General features: G+C 59.9%; 3 protein-coding genes across 4 annotated transcripts in view; 1 reads left to right on the top strand and 2 right to left on the bottom strand.

The window, feature by feature from the left end:
• The first annotated feature begins 5,603 nt into the window (after window positions 1-5,603).
• Window positions 5,604-7,441, top strand: CHRM4 (cholinergic receptor muscarinic 4). Its single transcript, XM_004387664.3, has one exon. The coding sequence runs from the start codon at window positions 5,650-5,652 to the stop codon at window positions 7,084-7,086; it is 1,437 nt and encodes a 478-aa protein (XP_004387721.1). The 5' UTR covers window positions 5,604-5,649; the 3' UTR covers window positions 7,087-7,441.
• A 1,239-nt stretch (window positions 7,442-8,680) lies between these two features.
• On the bottom strand, window positions 8,681-10,554 carry MDK (midkine). Its single transcript, XM_004387663.2, has 5 exons — window positions 10,457-10,554; window positions 10,061-10,137; window positions 9,718-9,885; window positions 9,446-9,607; window positions 8,681-8,748 (listed from the first exon to the last, which is right to left on the bottom strand). The coding sequence occupies exons 2-5, from the start codon at window positions 10,134-10,136 to the stop codon at window positions 8,723-8,725; spliced, it is 432 nt and encodes a 143-aa protein (XP_004387720.1). The 5' UTR covers window position 10,137; window positions 10,457-10,554; the 3' UTR covers window positions 8,681-8,722.
• A 1,855-nt stretch (window positions 10,555-12,409) lies between these two features.
• Window positions 12,410-22,769, bottom strand: part of DGKZ (diacylglycerol kinase zeta) — a 34,542-nt gene continuing 24,182 nt past the window's right edge. For both annotated transcript variants that reach the window (XM_004387662.1, XM_004387660.2), the window contains 27 exons: window positions 21,794-21,850; window positions 21,300-21,368; window positions 20,334-20,405; window positions 20,124-20,240; window positions 19,956-20,027; window positions 19,549-19,644; window positions 19,197-19,279; window positions 19,041-19,101; window positions 18,839-18,952; window positions 18,600-18,740; window positions 17,924-18,002; window positions 17,709-17,764; window positions 17,490-17,552; window positions 17,313-17,386; window positions 17,114-17,225; window positions 16,681-16,880; window positions 16,352-16,452; window positions 16,167-16,246; window positions 15,947-16,016; window positions 15,757-15,797; window positions 15,084-15,223; window positions 14,033-14,064; window positions 13,743-13,786; window positions 13,177-13,297; window positions 13,063-13,096; window positions 12,741-12,840; window positions 12,410-12,526 (listed from right to left, as the gene is read on the bottom strand). In XM_004387662.1, the coding sequence (XP_004387719.1) occupies window positions 12,410-12,526; window positions 12,741-12,840; window positions 13,063-13,096; window positions 13,177-13,297; window positions 13,743-13,786; window positions 14,033-14,064; window positions 15,084-15,223; window positions 15,757-15,797; window positions 15,947-16,016; window positions 16,167-16,246; window positions 16,352-16,452; window positions 16,681-16,880; window positions 17,114-17,225; window positions 17,313-17,386; window positions 17,490-17,552; window positions 17,709-17,764; window positions 17,924-18,002; window positions 18,600-18,740; window positions 18,839-18,952; window positions 19,041-19,101; window positions 19,197-19,279; window positions 19,549-19,644; window positions 19,956-20,027; window positions 20,124-20,240; window positions 20,334-20,405; window positions 21,300-21,368; window positions 21,794-21,850 (2,346 nt within the window). The remainder of the gene's footprint in view (window positions 12,527-12,740; window positions 12,841-13,062; window positions 13,097-13,176; window positions 13,298-13,742; window positions 13,787-14,032; window positions 14,065-15,083; window positions 15,224-15,756; window positions 15,798-15,946; window positions 16,017-16,166; window positions 16,247-16,351; window positions 16,453-16,680; window positions 16,881-17,113; window positions 17,226-17,312; window positions 17,387-17,489; window positions 17,553-17,708; window positions 17,765-17,923; window positions 18,003-18,599; window positions 18,741-18,838; window positions 18,953-19,040; window positions 19,102-19,196; window positions 19,280-19,548; window positions 19,645-19,955; window positions 20,028-20,123; window positions 20,241-20,333; window positions 20,406-21,299; window positions 21,369-21,793; window positions 21,851-22,769) is intronic.

Below are 22,769 nucleotides of genomic sequence, written 5' to 3'. Positions count from 1 at the left end.
GGCTGCGGTAAGTGACTCCGCAGCCGCGCGGGGGCGGGAGGCTCGGTTGGGGGAGAAGGACGCGGGGCTCCCGGACCCTCCAAGGCTTCCCGGAGGTGGGTTTGACAATGACAGGGCCCAGGGCCTCGGGGACGGGCGCAGAGCTGGGAGCTGCGAAGGGCCGGGGCTGGGGGCTCAGCGGGGAGAAAGGCCCGAGGTGTCTCTGAGGCTTCTCCAGCTGCGCCTGTGGGAAGGGCTGGGCGCTCCGGAGGTCGGAGGGTGCCCGCCCACAGCCCTCATGGAACCAGGGGCAGCCGTCGGGGAAGGACCCGCGCTCCAGTCTCCCACTGGCGGCCCTGCATGGCGCCGGCAGCTGGAGCCCAAGGAGCCTTTTTCCCGCTCGCCTCCCCGCCCCCCTGCGCTGCCAGCCCACTCCGATTTTTGGGGTCTCCAGGAGCGACCTTGAGCCCCGACGGAAAGCACCGTGCCCTCTCCGGCACCCCCGCCCCGCTCCGGGGCTACCCACTCTGTTGCCCAGGCGCCGACTCAGAAGATCCAGGGCGAAACCTCGGGCCCGGGGAGGAAGTGTCGGGCACAGTGTCTTTGCCAAATTCCCTGCGCCCCCTCTCCCTCCCCTGAATTCCTGAGTCTCCTCTCCAGCCTCAGGGACGAAAGCTGGAGCCACAGTCCTCCCGAGGCCCTGGAGTAAACGCCTAAGAGCCGAGGGAGGACCCGCGTCCCAAACCACCCCATGGCGTCCGGCGCAAGCTCTCCTCCAGCTCCCGTCTGGTACAGGAGAGGGGGCCGCGAGGACCCGGGGGAGCACGGTGCCCATGCCCAGAGGCTGCAGGAGCTGCATGTCGGTGGGCTAGCGGAGGGGGGGGCAGGGCACCGGGTGAGCCTGGGCCCTATTGATCAGGACGGAGACGAGTAGGGGCCTCCCTCTGGGCCCAGGTGTACTCCCCGCAACCCCGCCCTCGAGGTCTGCCCGAGGCCAGGACTTTAGAAGCCGGGTGCCCGCTCTGGCCGCTCGGGCCAGACGGCGCCTCCCCGGCGGCGGATGGAGTGAAGAATGAAGAAGGTATACACTCCCTGTTAACGGTGTGCTGCCAGAACTCTCCCGTCGGGAGACTGGGCGCCCTGTGGCGGTAACATGCCATATGGCAAGGGCATGCTGCGCTGAGCCGGGTGGCCCCCCACAGCCAGGTTGGGCAACTCTCAGGCCCCTCGACAGAAGTCAGCCCGAGGTTGAGACTCCGTGCCGCAACTTTGGGAACGCGGACACCTCTGGGTGCCCAGCAAAAATGGTATCCCAAGGTCATGAGGGACCCGTCGGAGCCCGAAGGGTGGACGGGATTTGTGGTCCTGCTCACAACTCTGCCCCACCCACGAGCCGACCCCGGGGCCTGGCCCGATCCTCTCCGCGCTCAGGCAGGCGCTAAGGCCGGTCTTGCCTGAGTCTCCCGGTAGGGACGTTTGGAATGAGGCTGGTCACCCACTGCCGCCCTAGCATTTGCTCGTGTACCCAAGTCCACAGGAACAGACACACCCGAACCGTGTGTATCCCCCAGGCCACAGCACACGAGACATGCACACGCATGCACATGCACGTGTCCATCTCGCGCTGGCATGCTCACGCACTCAAGGGCCCACTGGTACCCAGGCTTGGCCGTGCACAGACGCAGCGCACATGCACGCTGCTACTAGCGTCTACTCGCTCTCCCTGGTAATCATATACAAACAACCTGCACTCGCGTTCCCGCCGACACATTTCTTGGTAGATGCCCTGTGGAATCCAGGCGTCTTTAACTTTCCCACTATGGAGCCCTGTGTGAAGGGGAGGGCAGCTCCGGGGTGGTGTCTGGGCGGGGCCCTGCGAGGGTCCTTACCAGGGGCGGATTACCCAATAGGCAAGATAAGCACGGTGCTTACCTTGCTCACCAGCTCATCTGGAGTGAACAATTTCACATTGTTTCACCACATCAAAGATTCTGCTTCTAGGTATGGCTGGCATCTCTTTCCCAACCCCACAGAACCTTCCTACAGAATCAAAGCCTCTTTTCAAATTTACAGTCCCGGACAGGGACGAATTATCCAGTGAGCAAGGTAAGCACGGGTTTACTTGCTTTTACTAATCTGTAGTTAACAGTTTCACATGTTTTTCTTTGATGTGGTGAAACCCAGAGTGAAATTGTTCACTACAGCGTAGTAAGCACAAATAAGCCCCTGTTTACCTTGCTCACTGGATCATCCGCCCCTGGTCCCGACATCCGCACCCAGGAGGCTCTGCCTGGCGACTTCCCTATGCGGGGGTTTCTTGGAGGTGTGGACCGGCGAACAGCAGTCACCGGCTGTAGGTCAGGAGCTGGCACCTAGGGACCGACATTGCCATCTAGTGGTATGCACAGCCCTGGGAGGCCGCGGCTTGCCTCTCCCGATCCTAGGCGGGTCTGGAAACCCGAACACGCGCCAGAGTGGGGGCTGCAGTCAAAATATCTGCCGGTGACTCGGAGGGCTCTAGAAAGACAGCCTGGCTGGGGTGGGGAGATCCTGTGTCTGGCCTTGTCTGCAGCTGGCAACCTTTCCAGATCGGCCCAAAGCAGGACTAAGCCTCTGGGGGCTGGAGGGACCTTGGCACCCCTTTGCCCCACCTTAGCAGACCTGGGAGGTTGGTAAGAAGAAAAAAGGGTCTCTCCTCTTCAGGGAAAGCTAAGTAGGGAAGCGGCAGGGAACGGAAGGGGCCCCTCCCCACCCCTCACCTGACCAGCACCACAGTTGTGTGGTTTTGAGGGGGAGAATAGAGGCAAGAAATCAACTCTGAGCAGTAGCACCTGACTCCTGAGTTCTAATCCTGCCCCTGCCTCTATTTACAAACTGGGTGACTACGGGCAAGTTAATTAATGGTATCCTCACCTGTAAAATGAAGCAGTTCTATTCTGCACACATGGGGTCACCATGAGTGTGAACTGACGGGACAGCAACTAACAAGGACAGTAGTATCTCCCTTTTCAGGCTGTTATACAGATTAAACCAGATAATCTATATAAAAAGCTCAAAGGGATTCCTGACTCATAGTTAATGCTCAGTAAACAAGAACTCTTCTGTTTTTCATATTTGGCACCTCCGGCACAGTTCTTGTCACTGGCTTGTGTCCTTCCTGGTTCTAGGAGGCTAAGCCAAGGAAGGGTTCCTTGGGCTGGCTGACAGGTCACTGGCCTGCCCGCCCTGTGCTCACCTTCTGGTGCTGCAAGGAGGGCATCCTGGCCATGCTGGGTGCTACGGCCCTCCCAGTGTGGAGGGTGACACCTGAGTCTCCATTTCAGAGGCCTTGGGGGCTGAAAGGAGCTGTCAGAGCCCCCAGGAGAGGGTGGTGTCTAGTCTTTGCCCTTGACTCATTGTGTGACCTTGGGAGTGGCACCATCCTCCCTGAGCCTCTCCTCCTGTGAACTAAGGGCTTGGAACAGGCCAGCTTGAACTACCAGGCCTGGAGGCTGGGTCTGCAGCTGTGGTGGTGGAGTAGGGGTGTCAGGGTCAGATTTGGAGGGTCACCCTGGCACTTGGCTCCAGGCTCCAGTACATTTGTATGCTGAGATCGAGTTTGGGAGCTGATCCCCATAGCTGCTTGGGAGGTGGTCCTAGGACAGGAACCCTCTCTATTTTGCAAAGGAGAAAGGAGAAAAGGTGAGCTGGCTTGTCTAAGGCCACCCAGTTAGACGCTGCTGGCACTGGAGCCCCGGCTGTAGGGCTTCTGTGCCTTCCCCCGCGCTCTGAGCTCCCTCTTTCTCTCACACACAAACGCACAGACTGAGTATCCGACAAGGCGCGGTGGGGCTGGCGTGGCTGTGATGGGCCCCGGTGCGTGTGACGATGCGCGTGTTGGCGGGTGTGAAGGAGGCTGGGCCGCGTGCTGCCTTGGTACCACACGCTGGGCCTGGGCCTCCTCACGTGTTTGAAAGAGGAAGGGGGAGGAAACTGAAGAGGAGCTGGTTGGGCGGGAGGGCAGGCTCAGGGGAGGGGCCTGTGCCAGGAAGACCCCAGCTGGGGTGCAGTTGGTGTGTGCTGGTGGGGTAAGGCGTACCTGCAGGGACCAGCCACAGGGTCCCCCAGAAGCAGCCCCTCTCTTCCCTCTGGGGCACTCTTTTAACCCTTTGGCTTCCCAATCCAGCCATGGGTCTAGCCCTGGCCCTTGGGAGCTGTGTGCGTCCTTGGGCCCCTTAGTTCTGATTCCTCAGGGGTCTCAGCCCCTAGGAGCTGATGGAACTACAGCCAGAGACCCCAGCTCCCCTGCACTGTCCCCCTACCCAAGGCCTTGGGGTTAGGGAGAGGGCTCAGGGGAGGGGATGCTGCAGTGGTATGTATCTCAATAGGCCTCTCCCCTCCTCATCCTTGAGGTTCCCAGCTCCGCACAGGGGCTGTCCTCTGGTCCTGGGGAAGCCTCTTCCAGTGGACTCATGGCTCCTGTAGCTCTTTGATCTTCCCTGTTGGAGTCTTTAGCTATGGGACTGCTTGCCCTCCTCCCACATGCTCACCCTTGACAGCGACTTGAGGGCACAGAGCTGTGAAACCTTGGTGGGGTTATTTAACATCTCTGTGCCTCAGTTTCCTCGTCTGTAAGTAGTAAAAAATAACGGTATCTACATAGGTTTGTTGCAAGGATTAAATGAGTTAATAGGAACAATAAGTGTATGAAGTGCCTGGCACTTAAAAAAAAAAAAAAAGCGAACTGTTGGTATTGAGTTGAGTTCGACTCATAGCGACCCTATAGGACAGAGTAGAACTGCCCCATAGGGTTTCCAAGGCTGTAATCTTCATGGAAGCAGACTGCCACTGCTATCTCCTGCAGCGCCTGGTGGAGCACTTAACCAACATGCCACCATGTCTCCTGCCTGGCACTTAGTAGACAATAAATGTTAGCTGCTAATATATACTCTTGCATTATTGGCTTTGTCTCCTGTGCCTTGGGTAGGGATTGGAAAGGAGGACCCCTGATAATGTTTGGTTAAGAAATGACTGAGTGAGCTAACTAAGGAATGAACTCTGACAGGAGTCATGCCCACGTGCTGACCTCTCCGACCTCTACCCCCCTCAACTCCCTGGGTGCCACCCACACTGGCCTTATGTCCATGCCTTACACATACCTTGGGCCTTAGCTCTGGCCATGGCCCTTGGCTGGGCCACTCTCTGCCACATTTCCTGTTTCCTGTTCATTGTCATCATCCAGATCACCTCCTTGGAGAGACCTTTCCTGATCACCCAGCAAGGAACCATCACTGTCCTATTCTCTGACTCACTACTTACCCTCACCCTGCCTTATTTTTCTATCTAGCACTTTCTACTCTCCGAAATTATTTAGAAATTTGTTGCTTATGTGTTTGTATGTCCCATCCCTGTAGACTGTAAGCTTCTTGAGAGTGGGGACTGCATCTGTCTCATTCACTTATGTAACCTCAGCACCTAGAAGTGTGCTTGGCACATAGTAGGTACTCAATAAATGTAGAACGAATGAACAGATGGAACAGAGTTCTCCTAAGTTCTGCAGGGTGATGTTCCTCTGTCACCTTGACTCCCCTTTTCCCTTTCCCCATTGCCCCTCTACCCACTTCAATTTCTCACCCCTTTTTCTCTCCCCTTCCTCCTCTAGACACTGCCTGCCCAGCCCTACTAACCAAGATGGCAAACTTCACACCAGTCAACGGTAGCTCAGGCAACCAGTCTGTGGGCCCAGTCACGTCAACCCATAACCGCTATGAGACAGTGGAGATGGTGTTTATCGCCACAGTGACAGGCTCGCTGAGCCTGGTGACTGTTGTAGGGAACATCTTGGTGATGCTGTCCATCAAGGTCAACAGGCAGCTGCAGACGGTCAACAACTACTTCCTATTCAGCTTGGCATGTGCCGATCTTATCATAGGCGCCTTCTCCATGAACCTCTACGCCGTGTACGTCATCAAGGGCTACTGGCCGCTGGGTGCTGTGCTCTGTGATCTGTGGCTGGCCCTGGACTATGTGGTGAGCAACGCCTCCGTCATGAATCTTCTCATTATCAGCTTTGACCGGTACTTCTGCGTCACCAAGCCCCTCACTTACCCAGCCCGACGCACCACCAAGATGGCAGGCCTCATGATTGCTGCTGCCTGGGTCCTGTCCTTCATGCTCTGGGCACCTGCCATCTTGTTCTGGCAGTTTGTGGTGGGCGAACGGACAGTGCCTGACGACAAGTGCTTCATTCAGTTCCTGTCCAACCCAGCAGTGACCTTTGGTACAGCCATTGCTGCCTTCTACCTGCCTGTGGTCATCATGACGGTGCTCTATATCCACATCTCCCTGGCCAGTCGCAGCCGGGTTCACAAGCACCGGCCCAAAGGCCCCAAGGAGAAGAAGGCCAAGACCTTGGCCTTTCTCAAGAGCCCTCTGATGAAGCAGAGTGTCAAGAAACCCCCCTCAGGAGAAGGTGCTCGAGAAGAGCTGCACAATGGGAAGCTAGAGGAGGCCCCCCCACCAGCCCTGCCACCCCCACCGTGTCCAATGGCCGAGAAGGACACTTCCAATGAGTCCAGCTCCGGCAGTGCCACCCAGAACACCAAGGAGCGACCGCCCACAGAGTTGTCCACCACAGAGGCCACCGTGCCTGCCACACCTGCCCCTTCCCGACAGCCACGTGCCCTCAACCCGGCCTCCAAATGGTCCAAGATCCAGATTGTGACGAAGCAGACAGGCAACGAGTGTGTGACAGCCATTGAGATTGTGCCTGCCACACCAGCTGGCATGCGTCCAGCGGCCAATGTGGCCCGCAAGTTTGCCAGCATCGCCCGCAACCAGGTGCGCAAGAAGCGGCAGATGGCAGCCCGGGAGCGCAAGGTGACACGGACCATCTTTGCCATCCTGTTGGCCTTCATCCTCACCTGGACGCCCTACAACGTCATGGTCTTGGTGAACACCTTCTGCGACAGCTGTATCCCTGAAAAAGTGTGGTCCATTGGCTACTGGCTTTGCTATGTCAACAGCACCATCAACCCTGCCTGCTATGCCCTCTGCAATGCCACCTTTAAAAAGACCTTCAGGCACCTGCTGCTATGCCAGTATCGGAACATCGGCACCACCAGGTAGGCAGGCAGGGGTGCTCTAGGAGGTGGTGGCAGTTGTGCCTGTGTGATGGGGGACTGCATGGCTCACCTGCTGTGGTGGAGAGATTTGGGGGCACCCATCCATGCTCTGTTGAAGAGGAGAACTAAAGTCCTGAAGACCCCATGAGGTTCAGGAAGAGGTTCTGGCTGAATTCAGAGACCAGATCTCTGGCTCAGGCCGAGGAGGCCCAGCTTTTGGGAGTGTCTGAACTGGGGCTGCCTGGCCCCTCTCTGCTGCCCTGCCTCAGGGAGCTAGGGCACTGGCCTGGGTGGGCACCTGCCCACTGTGAACAACCATCAGCGTGGCTCAAAGAATTGACATCTGGAAGGGAGCAGAAGCTAGGACCCCTCTTGAGAGGAGCAGAGGAGCCAGTCCTTAGGAACGGAAGGGGGTGGAAGGGTGAGGTCCTCCATTCTGCTATAACTGGTGCTTTCCGCCCCCACCCCCGCATGTAGGCTCAGCCCCTTCCCCCCTAAATCCCACTTCAGGGGCAGAAATCTCCCCTCCTTGCAGCTATTCAGCCAGACTCTGGTCTGTGGGGTGTTCAGAGACCTGCCCCCCACAGCTCTCATCACGTGCAGGGTGGGGCAGCTGGGAGGTTCAGGGATTCACACTCAGGAACCTGAGGTCTAGCCCCCTGGGGCCCCAGGCCGAGCCAAGGGTGATCCACATTACTCTGAAAACCCCCACCTCCCACTCCAAGAGGGCTTGTCCCAGGTCACACATCCGAGTCTGGGTGGGGCTGTGGTGAGCGGGGTTCCCACCTGCCCTCTTCAGACATCAGGTCTCTGCGGAGTTCCAGGGAGGCCCAAGGGTTCCAAGGGAAGAGAATGGGGGAGGACTCGTTGACCCAGACAGGCCTCAGTGACAGTGTGGGGGAAGCAGCAGGCAGACAGTCCCCATCTGTACTCTCCCCAATGGGTAGGACCCTCCTGATTGAGAGTGGGCTGGACCAAAAGACCTTTGACTGAGTAGGGCTGAGGTGGGAGAGTTAGTTCTGGTTTGTCTTTCAGGTTCCTTCTCCCAGCGCTGGAGTGGCCCCCGGACAGCTGAGGGCTGAAAGGCTTAAGGGACTGGGGGCAGGGTGTTGGTTGGTTCAAAGTTCAGTAAGGGGCCCTGGGATAAATTTTCATGAACCTTCTGCTGTTTCCATGAGCTCTGGGGGACAGTCATTGCCAAGCCCCCAGACCCTTAAAGCCACTGGTTCCTTCAGTCTGGTCTTTCTCCCCATTCCACCCCCCTCCCCCCGCCCACAAATTTCCACAGCAAACTCCCTGGGAAGGGGCTTTTATATATTAAAAAAGAAAAGCTTTTATTGGGAAAAAAAAGATGGTTTATTTTATTTGTTTCTTAGTAATGGCGTCATTGTGGGGAAGAACAAGGGGGTGGAGGGGGGCGGACAACAACCAAGAATCAAATACCTTTGGGAAGGGGCCCGAGCTTCCCGGAATCCCTTGTCCCCCTCCACGTTGGGTGCTTAGGAGTGGGGGTGGAGGAGTGAAGGGGAAGAGGCAAGGTGTGATTGATAAGGCTAATGAGTAGAAAAAAGGCACTCGTGGGTTATATCTTGGGCCTGCAGAGGGTAAGCCAGGGGCTCCTTGGCATCCAGGCCTGGCCTCTAGTCCTTTCCCTTCCCTTTCCTGGCTGTAAAACAAGAAAGATAGACTTTGTTAGCAGGGTTAGGGCAACCTAGTAGAGACCCCACTCCGCCACACACGCCATACACACACCTGGGAGAGGAGGAAATTCTGCCCCCTAGTGGTTCTGGATGAGCTGACCCTGAAGCTGGTGGGATAGGGCAGCCATTCTGATGCCCAACATTCCCCACCCCCTGCTACCTAAATCTTCACTTGGGATCAGACTTGCACTGAAGTCCCAGTCCTGGTCACAGCAGCCCTTGAAACAGTCACCTCAGAAGTGGCCGATTCACCCCTGCCCTGCTGGCCTCTCTATGCTGTTTTGAGTCAGTCAGGATTGAGCTAAGGGAGGGGGAAGCATGGCTGAAATGGCCAATCTGACCAAACGCTCCCTCCGGTGGATGGAGAGGGGACAAAGCCAAGCCCTTCCAGGGCAATTTCCCTGGGTCCTAAGCCAAGTGCTTCAATAGTAACGGCATGAGTTTGTCCCCATTTGGGCCAGCAAGGATTTAACATTTCCTGATCACATTTTGTGGGCCACCTCTTGTACGTCCCGTCTCGAAGATTTCTTTACAGATAGGGAAACTGAGACCAGAGATGTCATGAGGTCACCCACCAGGATCAGGACTCAAAACTTCAGCATTAACCATTCCCCTCACAGGTGGGGCACAGTCCCCTGCGAAGAACCCATTCCTTCGGCTGACCTTTGGCCTTGGCTTTGGTCTTGGGGGTGCAGGGCTTCATCACGAGGATGGTCTCCTGGCACTGGGCATTATACCGTGCCTTCTTCAGGGTGCCTTGGCGGGCTTTGGTGCCTGTGCCCCCATCACACACACCCCAGCTCTCAAACTTGTACCTGCAGTCGGCTGTCGGGAGAGTGCCCGGCTCAGGAGTCGGACGGCCTGTGGCCTCCCTCCTCCAGCCTGCGAAGGTTTCAGAGAGCCTGTGCCCCCTCTGCGCCTGCGCCCCACCTCACCTCCGAACTCCTTCTTCCAGTTGCAGGGCACTCTGCACCGGATGCGCTGAGTCTGGGCCCCGCAGGTACCCTCGCGGAAACCCACGCCGCAGTCCTTGCTGCTAGGGGTGCAGGGACCCCAGGTCCATTCAGCGCACTCGCCCCCCGGGCCGCCCTTCTTCACCTTGTCTGCAACGCGCGCAACAGAGTTCAGGACCAGGGTCGTGGGGGGACTCCCTCGGGGAACCCCTAAGCTGGGGTTTCGGGCTCGGAACTCAGGCGGCCAGCCCAGAGATCGCCGGGCCTCACCTGCGCGTCCCCAGCCCTCCTCCTACCACCCTCTCCCCCCGCACACAGACATCACCTTTCTTTTTGGCCACCGTGGAAGTGAGCGCCAATAGGGCGAGGAGGGCGAGGAGGAGGAAGGCTCGGTGCTGCATCCTGGGGGAAGAGCACGGATCAGAGCGCCCCCGCCGTCCGCTTCCCCAAGGGGGGCCGCGTGCATGGACTTCCCACCCGCTCATCCCCCATTATCCAGGCCCCAAGGCTAGGGCCGCTAATGTGGCGGCGTGAGGACGACGTGAGCGGGCCGCCCCTCGCCACGAGCCCCGGACGCCCAGGCGCAGAGCCGGAGGCTTCTCCTTGGGGGATGCCTCGAGCCCGGGGCGCGGCTCAGGCCCCCACCCCGCATCTGGCCCCCAAGTCGGCAATGGCCGGTGGGCCGAGCCGCTGCGCGCCCTCCGATGCCCCGCGCGCTCACTCGCTCGCTGCCCGCGCGGCTTCGCTCCCTCCCGCGCCGGGCCCGTCCCGCTTCGGCCGCCGCGGCCCCTTTTGTCTCCAGAACCAGTCTGAGCCGGTCACATGGGCCCCCGCCCCCGCCAACCTCTCCCACCCGGGAAGGACCCGCCCCGCCCCCTCCCCTCAAACCCGCACCGCCCCCGACCCCAGCGTCCCCGCCTCCGCTCCCGCCCCGCGGGTCTGTCCCGTCTGCCCGGGGCCGTCCCTGCACCTCGCCGCGCCCCGCCTGTGCCCTCCCGGCCCGAGGTCTGCGTTCCGCCCAGTGGGACTCCCTGCCCGCGGCCCCTAATCTCGGGCTCCCTCTGCCCCCGCCCTCTGCTACCTCCCCGGATTCCCCGACCCGGGGCCGCCCCCTTTCTCCGCAGGACGCCTGCAGCCTGGCTCGCGCTCTGTCCTAGGCTTCCTTCCCGCAGCAGAGCCTCCGACGGAAACAGGAGGGAGAACGGAGCCCCGGGTGTGTCATGGGCCCAGGCGCCCCGCGTTCGAACCTGTGTGCGGCCTGCGGCGCCGCGAGCGCCAGCTGCTCTGTTAACCCCGTGTGGCCGGCGCGCGACCCGACCCTGTCGAGGCCCCGCTCCACCTCGCAGGGTCTGCTGGGCCCCTCAGCGCCCCCCTGTTGGTGGGGCAGGAGCGCAAGGCCCCATCTCGGATTGTTTCCCCAAGTTTGGAGGGATATTCTCTGCTCAGGGTTAGGGGGCGCCTGAGACCGGGGAACCCGAGAAATCGCCTGGATTTGGTGCGCAGAGGGCCCAAGCGCGTGTCGCGAAGCGCGTGCTGGGCGGGCTGCGGCTTGGGAAGGAGGAGCCCGCAGACCTGGATTTGGTAAAACCTGAAGCTGACAAGAGCCGTCTGAGAAGTTCCAGACCCAGCCACGGAGGTGGCTGCAATGCCCACCCCCTCCAACCCTGAGACCTCAGGGATTACTTCACCCGATCCGCTAAACAGCGGCAGCAACTGAGGCTTGGGGGAGGGGGCTTGCTCAAGGCCACAGGGCAAATGGACAAAAGGCCCCGGGCCTCCTCCGCCCCACCTCTTCCACTTTCATTGTTATCGTCCCCAGCGGAAAGCGGGAAGCTGGAGGAAACCGGCCCCTCCTCCGGCCCGTCGAGCTAGGACGCTGGGCACAGGTCAGCTCCTGGGCAGACCCTGGCTCCCACCCCCAAACGGAACCAGAGCCCCCAGGAAAAAGGGTCTGTGTTGACGGTGCCCACTCCTCGCCCTGGGGACAACCCAGCCGACCCTGCTGCTCCTCGAAGTCCTCCCCACCCCAAAAAGAGAAGAGCAGAAAGGAAAAAAAAAGTCCACTTTACTGAGTCACACCCAGCTGTAAACATGTCACCGTGAGAGCCCTGCCCCCACCCCCCAGACCACACAGTTCCGATGAAATTACTGGGTACAGGGGGAGGGTCTCGGGGGGAGGTGCCAAGCAGGGCAGCGGCAGGCAAATGCAGCAGGCTTTGTGTTTCCGGGAGGATGGGGTCAGGGCAGGAGAGGGGCTGATCTCCTGGAGCCTCAGGGTGGGCCCCAAATGACCAGGTGGCTTAGGAAACCTCTTGCTGAAGGCCTCCTCTGTGACACCGACTCAGAGCCCCTCTGGCCACCCCCTTGCCCCTAACTCCAGGACGGCATCGCCTGCAATGAGGTTGAGGCCGCCTTGGCGTGGCCGAGCCTGGTTTCCTGTTCCCCTCTGAGCCTCTGGGGCAGGCTGGGGCCTTGAGGGGGACAGGTGAGACTCCAAGCTCCTCAGAGTCCAGCCTTGGTCTGGGCGGCTCGGCAGGGGTAGCACGGGGCTCCTTCCCTGGGGCCTGGGTCCCCCCGTGGCTTCCAAGTGGAATGTGCCAGTGAGGTGGGCAGGGAGGGCGCTCATCCTCCAACGGGCACTGTCCTCCTCGGCTGCCCGCCGTGGGCCTCACAGCTACACGGCTGTCTCCTGGTCCTCCCGCTGGATCATCTGGTAGTGCTGCCGGTTCTCCAGGTAGGCGGCCAGCTCTGTGTCCTGAGCCTTCTCAGCCCGCTGCCGGGGAGTGTCACCCTGCAAGGAGGGCTGCGGGTCAGCCCAGGCTCAGAGCGCAGGGCTGGTCCCCTCCTGGCTGCCTTGGGGGAGGGGACCAGCCCTGTCCTGCTGGCTCTGGTTTCCCAGCGTCTGTTCTATGTTGACTGAAGGGCAGCTTCAAATTGCTGCAAGCTGCCCATCCCCCACAGGGAATGGTGGGGTTTGCCTACCCCGGCCCTGCTGGCCAGCTCACCTGCTGGTCCGTCTTCATGAGCGAGGCCCCGGCCTCCACGATGTAGTGGCAGATGGTGCGCTGGCCCAGGGCCGCGGCCTGGTGTAGACATGTCTCCCCGCTGGGGGAGCAGAGGCGTGCTGTGGACCCAGCCAGTCTTCTGGGCCCTCCCGTTTCCCGAGGGCCATCAGAAAGGGCAGGAAGCTCAGGATGCTGGGGCAAGGGGGAGGGCCACCCAGAGGATGGTAGATATGGCCAGGAAGGGTTTAGGGGCTCTGACCAGACTGCCCACACGGGAGCGCTTTCCAGAGTAACCCAGGCCCTCCACTGCCCAGCTACTCACTTTTCCTCTACAGCATCTAAGATCTCCACGGGGGCTAGAGGAAAGGGGAGGAGTCAGAGCAGCCTGGCTGCCTTCTCTCAGAGCCCCCAGCCCTGATCCCGGGCCTCAGCTCACCATGGTCCAGCAGGTAGCGGACCACCTCCTTGCTGCCAGTGCTGACGGCATGGTGCAGGAGCGTGCGGCTCCGCTCGTCCCGGTGTGTGAGGTCACCTCCAGCTCGGTGCAGCTCCTGGAGCTGGGGGTGGGAGGCAGAGCGGGCTGGGGTTCCACGGGGCCACCCCTCCTTCCAGCCACGTCCACCGGCACAGGGCCTAATGCTAGTGCACTCGTGCACATCCCTCCCTAGAGGCCTCGGGGGGGCCTTTCTGCAGTGTCAGGGGAGAGGCAACAGCTTCTCTCACTCTGTGGTCCCAGCAACACTGACAACCAGGCCCTGGGGCTTGTGGCTCCTGGAAGATTCACTCCTTTCTTAGCACAGGCTCCTCCTTAGAGCCTGGCCTGGGACCCAAGCTAAGAGTTACCTATTATAGCCTGGGCAGGGACGGGGGCATACGCAACGGGGAATGGGACAATCATCATAGTGACCCTGAAGGTGGACAATGACAGTGCCTGAACAGGCCAGCTCTCAGCTCAGCCCAAAAGCCCTCTTCTGCAGCCCACGGGAGCCCTGGGGCTGGTACCTTACAAAAGTCGTTCCTCTTGGCAGCCTCAATCAGCTCTTCACCTGCACAGAACACCTGCCCATTACACTCTGCAGGGTGGCCTTGTGTGCGCGCATGTGCGAGCACAGGGAAGCTGCACTGTGTGCAGGGAGGTGGATCTGTTGGGGCACGTGTATGGAGGCTGACGTGCAAATGTGAACTCGTCTGTGCAAGGCTAAGGCTGTGTCTGGGCCTGCACCACCCACCCCAGCCAGCCTCCTTCCTATAACCAGGGAGAGAGGAGAGGGCCCCGGAGGGACAGGCCTCACCTGTAGGGGGCATGGCATCCCCTTGCAGCGACCTGCGGACAAAGCAGGATGAGATGGGATGCACAGCATGGCTGGCTGGCCCCTACCCAGCCCCAGCCTGGGGTGCCCTTCGTTCTTTCAACAGTTTTATTGAGTGCCTACTACGTATCAATCTCTGGTCTAGGCACTGGGGTACAGCAGTGAACAAGACAGATGGGGGACTGGCTCTCAGGGAGCTTACATTCTAATGCAGGAGACACACAAGTAAATAAATACTTTGACATCCATAAGTGCTCTGAAGAACACAAAACAGGGCAGTGTAACCAAACGACTGGGAGAGAGGCTGGCAGCTTCAAACGGGGTCCCAGGAAAGACCTCCCTGAGGAGGAATGCTGAGCTGAGATTTGAACAGGGGAGCAGCTCTGTGAAGGGTGGGGTAAGTGTGTTTTATGTAGAGGGAATGGTAAAGTCCTGAGGTGGGCACACTTGAGGTCTCAGAGAACAACAGAGGTGAGGGGGGCTGGCCTGTGATGATAATGAGGGAGAGAGGCTCTGGTGCAGTCAGAAGCAACCAGACCCAGGCTGCGCACGACTGAGCTCAGGGCTGCTGAGAGGGAAGGTTCTAGGCTGAGGAGCAGTTTGGTGTGGTCTGCAACTTTACAGGCCTCTTAGGCTGCCAAGTGGAGAATGGGCTGTAGTGGGCACGAGTGTACACAAGGCAGTACAACAGATGGTGGCGGGGGGTGTGGTGGCTTGGATGGGGTGGGGGAGGTGGGGAGGAGCGCTCGGATGTTAAGGGAGCTGACAGGACTTGCTGAAGGATTAGATGTAGAGCTGGGAGAAGAAAGAAGTCAGGGATGGAGCCCAGGTCTTTGAGCACCGGGCAGATGGGCAAGACCGGAACCGTCAGGGTGGAAGCCTGAGCTGGGTTTTGGCCAGGTTCACTGACGCCATTTGGTCAGCCAGTGGAGAGGCTGGTGGGCAGCTAGCTGGAGGTGTGTGTCTGGTGCTCAGGGAAGGGGCTGGGCTAGAGGCAGGAATTCAGGCGTCCCCGGGGGAGTGGAGGACTCACCGGGGCGTGGGTGAGCAGGGGGAGGTGGGGGGAGGGGAGATAGGGGTGGGGAGGTCAGGCCGGGCCGATGCCCCCAGCAGCTCGGGGTCCAGGATATAAATCTCGTCCTGTGCAATCTCAGTCACATAGTTGAGGTGTTCCTGTGGGTGGGGAGGGTCGGGTCAGGGCAGCAAGGCTGGCATACCTGGAGAAGCCTCTGCTATGGAGCATGAAAACCAAAAGGAGGTGGCCAGCTGAGGTGGCCCTGCTAGACCCTGCTCACCTTTACCTCCTCACGCTCCTCCTCTCCACTCCTGCCACTCAAGGCCTGCCCCTGACCTTGCACACTTGGCCTACCACCTCATCCACTTCTTCCCACCACACCTCTATCCAGGCGACCCGGCCCCTGGCCAGAAGTGCCTTTTCTCCTGTCTCCCGGATCACTCCTGTGCTTCGAGGCCCTCCCACCCACCCAGCACGGCTCAGGAGCACAGGCCCCCTTTTCATGCTGGCACCACCCCTGCGCACTCCAGCTTGGAGGACAGGGCCACACCCCCTCCGTGGCCATGACAAGTGTGAGGGTACTGTGGGGTATGCAGGAGGCAGGGGCCAGCCTGGCTGTGGACAGATCGACTAACAGGGAAGGTTCCCCAGGAGAGGCACTGCCAGGTCCTTGGAAGCTGCAGTGGCTCACCTGAGCCCGGTCGATCCTGTAGAAACGGCTGGCAGTGGTTGCTGCGAAGAAGAGGGACAGTCAGTTGGCTGAGGATGAGGGGGTCCTTGCCCAGGCCCAGGGCCTCTGCTTCCCCACTCCAGGCTCTCCTAGGAGGCGGCAGGATGGGGCTGGGGACTGCCAGGTGCTGACCCTTCAGGGCAGGACTCACCGTCCAGGAAGCACCACTTTGGGGACAGTTTCTGGCACGTTGGGGACTTGGCTCCAGCACCATTGGGCTCCTGCTGAGAGAGAAAAGGTGAGGGCTGAGAGAGAGCTGGGGCCAGGGAGAAAAAGACCTGGGGCAGGTGGGCCCAGACACAGACTCGCACGGGGAAGAGGCGGCTGGCCATCACTTCCCTGCCACCTTCTCAGCCAGGCCCTCCCCTTACCTGCTGGAGCCTCTCGATGTGGGTGCGACAGAGCTCAAGGTCGCTGTCTCCTGGGACCACCACAGTGCCCAGGGGCATGGCTGGAGGACAGAACAAGCCGTCAGCAGGTGGCTGCAGCCCACTGTCCTGCCCTCAGGGGCCTCCACTGCTCCGCTGCCCCTGCCTTGCCCTGGCTTCTCACTTACAGGCCTCCTTGAGCTGCTCCTTGTCATAATGCAGGGCCTCGTAGTCATGCATGCTGACTCTGCTCACCTGGATCCGCAGCTGCTCGGGCACTGGCTGCTGGCTGAGGGACAAGGGCAGGAAGGGGGCTCAGTGACAGGCCCTGCCCCAGGGCACCAACCCTGGGCTGGACGCCAAGCTCAGCATGAGAGGGAGGCCTCCCACTCCCAACTGCCCTGGGCAGAGGCCCAGGCCCTGTCAGCCCCTTGAACAGCTGGGGAAACCAAGGCCCGGGAACTGTAGTGTTTGACGTCTGGCCAGCAGCAAGTGGTGGCTGGGGGCGGGGACGTACTCGCTGTGCAGGGGGGCAGCGCTCCGCCGCTTGGCCTTCTGCACCATGGTGGCCTGGTTGCGCAGCGTGATCCGAATGCGTGAGGCAGCAAGCCTGCAGGGCTCACCATCTACTTGCACCGGGATCGCCTTGAACGTGGTGAGCACCACCTCACGGCACTGCGTCAGCCGCTCGCCGTGCCCACCCACCTGCAGCGCTGCCTGCGGCAGAGGAAGCTCAGGTCAGGGGGGCGGGGCATGGGGTGGTGGGGCCTTCAGGGGATGCTCTGGCCGGAGAACAAAGGTGAGGTGGTCCCCAGCCAGAGAGGGGAGGGGAGGGTGAACCCTCCATCCTGGCCAACCAAGGGGAGTGCGGATGACCCTCCCTTCCATCTTCAGGAAGCTGGCACAGTACAGCCAGGGCTTCCAGGCAGGCCCCATACTTGCCCACTCACCAGGGACGTCATGGTGAAGCCAATGACCTCGAGGTAGCCATCATCGTGCCGCTGGGGCTCAAAGTCGTGGTGCTCCCCAGGGTGGCCCCAGGGCATGGTGCCCGCACAGTACCTGGAGAGAGGGCAGCAAGGTTTCAGAGGCCAGTCTCTCTGCAGGATGGAGACAGCAGGCCCCCCCAGCCCAGCCTGCCATCCTCACCTGGGGATGTTGAGGAAAACGATGCACTGGGGTTTCAGCTCCTGAATCTTGGAGGTCAGGTCCATTCCATCACACTGGTGGTGAGAACGAGGGTGGGGGTCGGGGGTAACATGCAGAGGCGTCCTCCTCCTCCTCCCTGCTGCCCCCCGCGCTGCCTGCTGGCCTTGCCCTGCTCACCACCACTCGGATGTGCTTAGCCAAGTCCTTGGAGCTGCCCATCAGGAAGTCGGAGAAGGCTGTCTGTGGGAGGCAGAGGCGTCACCATCTGGTGACAGGGACCTTCCCTCACCATTGCCCAGGCAGAGATCCTGCAGCCTGGCAGATACAGGGGGCAGGGGGCATGGGTGGTAGAAAAGGTGGGTATGGGAGGGCGGTGCTGGCAGGCCCCAGACTCACCCCTGCATAGAACATCTTGTTCCGAAAGCGGCTATTGAACTTCTCCGGGTTCGCCTCTGGGTGGAGACAAGAAAAGAGGGACAGTTAGCCATGCTCCCAGGTTGGGGTGAGGACACAGGGCTGGGAATGACTGTCTTTCACTGGTGGGGGCAAGTCTGACTCTCCTCGGGACACTCCTGTGCCCCCTCCCTCCCTGGCCTCCCAAGGCTGCCAACCTCGTGACTCGTGAAACTCCAGGGTGACGTGGGCATCAAAGCCCAGGCTGAAGTAGTTGTTGAAGACATCCAGGGGCAGCTGGAAAAGGTCAAGGGACGAAGATGAGGGCGGGGTCTCCCAGCCCCACACCCTCCTGGAGCCCTGCCCACCCAGTGCTTTTCAGGACCTTTCTCCCAGCACAGTTAACAAAGCCCCCGTCACCTGGAAGCTATTGCCCTCAGCTCACCTGCCCTTCCCGCCACATCAGGCTCTGCCCTGCTCCACTCTTAGCTTCTCAGGGAGGCTTCCCTAAGCGCCTGGGGTAAAAGGGCACCCAGCTCCCTGCCAGCACCATCTCCTCAGCTGTTTCCCTCCACAGCACTGTTCCTGACATGTCTGTCTTGTAAAAGCCCCACCAGAGCAGGTACTGCGTTTTGTTCACTGCTTACAAGGCCTGACAAGTAGTAGGTACTCAGTAAAGAGGTGCTGAGGGTTGGATGAACAAGCCTCTTGTGAGGTGAGCACCATAATTCCCACCATACAGATGAAACAGCGAAGTTTGGAGTGGTAAAGACACTTGCCCAAGAGATAAAGACCCACCAGTGAGAGGGACAGTGGAGTCCCCAGGAGCCCCAGACACCAAGTCCTGAGCATGGTGACTACCCCAACACCCCTGCCCTGCCCTGGCTGACCCACCCGGTCAGTGGCACCCTCGTCACGCTCCTCAGGCCCGGCCTCGGGGTTGGGCTCAGCTTGGAGGTCCCAGCGGTCAAGCTGCACCACATTTCCCTCTTCTACGTGGGAGAGGATCTTGGATACGGGCTCATCTGTATAGCCCTGGTGGGAGGAAGCAGGAACTGAGCAGCCGCCGTGGTTGGAGATGCCCCTGCCGTGTGGCCGGCCCCCAGCTGGCCCACCCTCCTGTGGGCTCTTACCCCACCCCAGTTGAGGGTACGGGCCAAGTCGTTGCCAGTACCCAGAGGTAGAATGGCAACAGGGGGTGGTGGTTTCAAGCGCAGCTGGTCCAGGGTGGAGAGAATCCAGCCGACCTGAGGTGGGCAGAGCGGGAGGCTTGTCAGGCCCCGTGGGAGGCCCAGGCTACAGCCCAGACCCCGTGGCCCCAGAAGGATCACCTACCGTGCCGTCGCCTCCGCAGGCCAGGATCCGCAGGTTGTGCACTTTGCGGTACATCTCCAGCCTGGGGTCAGGGAGACAGGCACAGGGTCAGGGTGTGTGTGCTGTGAGAGCCAGGTCAGCCCTCCACCGCCCCCTGGAACCTCGGCAATTACTCACGCCTCTTTGGGCCCTCCCTGGCTCAGGTCAAAGACTTGGCGGGGATTGAGGTACCAGAGGAAGGACTGGATGATCTTAGCGCCCTGTGGGGGAGCAGGAGCCAGGAGGTGTTGGGGATGGAAAGAGGGAGAGGAAGGAGGCAGTCAGGGTAGAGGAGCAAGGGGGAGAAGGACGTGGCTGTGGGGCTGGGCCCAGAAAGGATAGATACAGGCTAGGACTTCCTAGGACCCCTGCCTGGGAAAGAGGGAATGGGGCAGACACCTGAAATGGAGCCTAAGCAGAGCTGCCGGCAGGTGGGCTTGAACCCAACCCCACCCCATGGCTCTCAGTGGAGAGGGGAGGCTGCACCTACCTGGTTGCCCCCACTCTTGGGGTTCACAAACACCAGTAGGGGCTTCATGAGTGGGGATGGGGTGGGCCTGATGATGAAAGGTCTCCAACGGCCCTCCTTGGAGACACAGAGAGCTATAAGGCTCCTTCCTGTCCTGGAGGACCCAGCCCCCATCCCAGCAGTCCCCAGGGTGACACTCTACCCGCTCCACCCATCCTCATGTACCACCTCTGGGGTCTGACCTTTGGTGGGTCCAGCCATAGAGAGGCGACCCAGATCTAATCGCCCACCCTCCTCGGGGTCCTCAAAGCCCAAACCGACCCCACAAAGGCTGAGCTGGCAGCCCCAGCCCCAGAGGCTCAGAGTTCTGAGAAATGGACCCCTTTCACCTGTTCCCCTTCCAACTGCCTGCCAGCCCCAGGTCTAACCTCAGGCCCTTTCTTGCTTGATTTCCTCTTGAAGGATGCTCTCTTTTTCTTCTTGCTCGCTTTGAGGGTATTCTGCAAGAGGAGTAGAGGCGTTGGTGACAAGGTGGGTAGGCTGGGAGACCCTAAGTGGGTGGGAGCAGCAGTGCTAAGGGTGCAGGCAGGACTCACTTGGGGCCTACGGGCACGGAGGATCCAGGTGGGTGGGATGACCACGGCAGCGTGGACGCCCAGGGAGCAGGGCTCCTCAATCTGCTGCAGCATGAAGCAGGACACCTTGCTGTGGTACTAGAGGGGAGGGTTGCGAGGCTGAGCCAGGCCAAGCCAAGACCCTGGGACCCAAGCCCAGGGACAGCTGCAGGGATGGGGGGCCCCACTCACAGCTTGTTTGCACCAGGAACAACTGATGGCCACAATCTCCTTGCTGTGGAACGTGAACTTCTGCTGGAAGCCCTAAGGGTGGACAGGACAGTTGGGTACCGGGGTGCCAGGCCTAGAGTAGCAGACTCAGCCCTGCGCCGGTGCCAACCTCTCTCCAACTAGGGAAATTGAGCATGTTTTAAAAAATTTAACACCATAAAATAAGTCCTTGAGCAGGGGTGCTTAACCAGGGGCCCATGCCTTTCTGAAGTTAGCTGCAAAGCGCTAGGAGTGTGCGTGCACACGCGCTCTGCTGGACAGGATGTGCAGGCTAACTCCTGCCTAACTCAGGGTCCGGACCCCCAGACCTAGCCAGACCCCCGTGTGCTCTTAAAGTGCTTCTTTATAGTACCTTTCACATTCATTTCCTTGCTCATTCCACAAACACTTATTGAGGGCCTGTGTGCCAGGCACTCTTCTGGGCGCTGGGAAGAAACGGAAAAAGGGAGACAAGGCCCTGACACCTTTCAGAGCTTACACTTCCTGAGGGAGCCAGACAAGACTCGACAACCGCCAAGTGAACAAAACAATCACACCTATGCTAGGGCAGCTCAGCTGCAATGTCGGCCTGCCAGCTACACCGGCCTCCAGAGGGCAGCACCGCTGCCCCGCTCGGTGCTTGGTATACAACGGGCTGCGGGCGAGCATCTGCTGAGCCGAACAGGTGAGAAAGTCTATCCGATTCTCAAAGGGACCACCCATGGCCTCAAAGCAGTCCAGACGCATTGCACTAGAAGGAACTTCCCACCCTCCTTGCCCTCCTCTTAGCCCAGGGACAAGAGTGGGGCCATGGTGGTTTGGGACTCAGCTGGGTGTCAAGCTGAGTGAGCCCCAGCCCCTGTGCTCCGGTGTCACAGTCACGACACACAGGCCACACTGTCCACACAGCATGGGATTTGGGGCCACCAGGCCAACAGGGCCTCTCACCTTCCCACAGTGCCGACACTTGCCATCCTGGCGCCGCCGGTGTACCCAGTGGTGACGCACAAAAGTGGGCTGGGGAGGAAGAAATATCACTGGGGGGAGGGGGTGTGTGGGGAGGGCACGAGCCCTAAGCACGGCCCACCACCCTCGATATGTCAACGGTGCAGTCCTATGGGTGAGGTGAGAGGGGCTGAAGATTTCTCTCCAAGGCCCACAGGCAAGGCTGAGACTCTGAGAGGGATGTGACTTCCCCAGGGCGGCACACAATTTGGCAGAGAGAGCTAGGAGGGCCAAGAAGGCAAGCTGTGCCCCACCCCCTTCTCCTGCAGCCAGTCTTCCCCCTTTGGGAGACCTTCTCGGAGCCTCAGCCTTGTACCTCCCAGGACCCTCGAGCAGCTGGAAGGAGCCGAGCCCCGTGGTGGCACTCTGGAGGCACTGCAGAGAGGTCCACTTGAAAAACGTGGGCCTCCTTGCCCCAACCCACCATGGGCACTTACCTCACGGACGTTCCTGGAGCCTGATTCCCGGAAAGATGGCTTACAGCGGAAATTTATCTGTGAAACATTGCAATGACCACCCAAATGTCAGAACCTCTCTTCGGGGTCGGCCATACGGCCACCCCTCCAGGAAAGGGTCACTCAGAGTCATCCTCACATGGTAGGATTAGCCCCAGTTCATCCTGGGAACCCTGGGAATGTGAGATACCTCCTTTGGGAAGCCCTCCTGTGTTCCTGCCTCCTCCCCACCAGCCAAAAGGACTCTTTCCTTCCTCTCCCCCCCACAACTTTCTGCCCAGTATCCCAGGTGAGGAACAGAGTTTTACATCCACTAAAATGGGACCACGGTTTACTATCTTTATATTCTTTCTCGCCCTCCACAGCCTTGAAAACCCTATGAAGCACTACTCTGCACACACGTGGTTGTCATGAGTAGGAACCGACTTGAGGGCAACTAACAACAGGGAAGCCTTGCTCTATAATTCAGGGGTTGGGGAACCAGCCCAAGTTAGCCTTGCTCATGTCACTCCTAGAATCTCGGGTGTGCATGTGCTGGTCTGGGTTTCCACAGGCTGGGGAGGCCTCATGGTCCACAGCCACCCCTCCCACCCCCTAACCTCAACCGCAGACTGCCCACCACCCCAGTGTTCCCTTTATGTCTCTCTAGAAGCACAGCGTCCAGACGTGCCCCCAGCTGCAGACATACTGTGGATAAAAGTCCTTGGGGAAAGGGCTTGACAGAGGCTTCGAGTAGGGGACAGAGCACAGGCTTTGGAGCTGCCCAGGACCAGCCCAGCCACTGCTGAGCTACGAAGCCTCAGCAAGTCAGGGGCCTCTTCTAAGCATTAATTTGGATGTTGATAAATTGGTGTCATGGCCACCACTCACTAATTCATCCCTTCAAGAAATAGTCAATACCACCCTGAGCCAGGCTCTGCTCCAGGTGCTGGAGATCCAGCACTGCACAGACAACAAC

This window comes from Trichechus manatus, unplaced genomic scaffold (assembly GCF_000243295.1).
Source record: "Trichechus manatus latirostris isolate Lorelei unplaced genomic scaffold, TriManLat1.0 scaffold00191, whole genome shotgun sequence".
NCBI classification, from domain to species: Eukaryota; Metazoa; Chordata; class Mammalia; order Sirenia; family Trichechidae; genus Trichechus; species Trichechus manatus.
The sequence above is the reverse complement of the archived record's forward strand: the minus strand, read 5'-3'. Positions and strand labels throughout refer to the sequence as shown.

Coding starts and splice junctions, on each gene's coding strand:
- CHRM4 (XM_004387664.3), top strand. CDS start 5,650: ATGGCAAACTTCACACCAGTCAACGGTAGCTCAGGCAACCAGTCTGTG.
- MDK (XM_004387663.2), bottom strand. CDS start 10,136: ATGCAGCACCGAGCCTTCCTCCTCCTCGCCCTCCTCGCCCTATTGGCG. Junction 9,608..9,717: donor CTGGAAGAAGGAGTTCGGAG/GTGAGGTGGGGC, acceptor CTCTCCCGACAG/CCGACTGCAGGTACAAGTTT. Junction 8,749..9,445: donor GACCAAAGCCAAGGCCAAAG/GTCAGCCGAAGG, acceptor CTTGTTTTACAG/CCAGGAAAGGGAAGGGAAAG.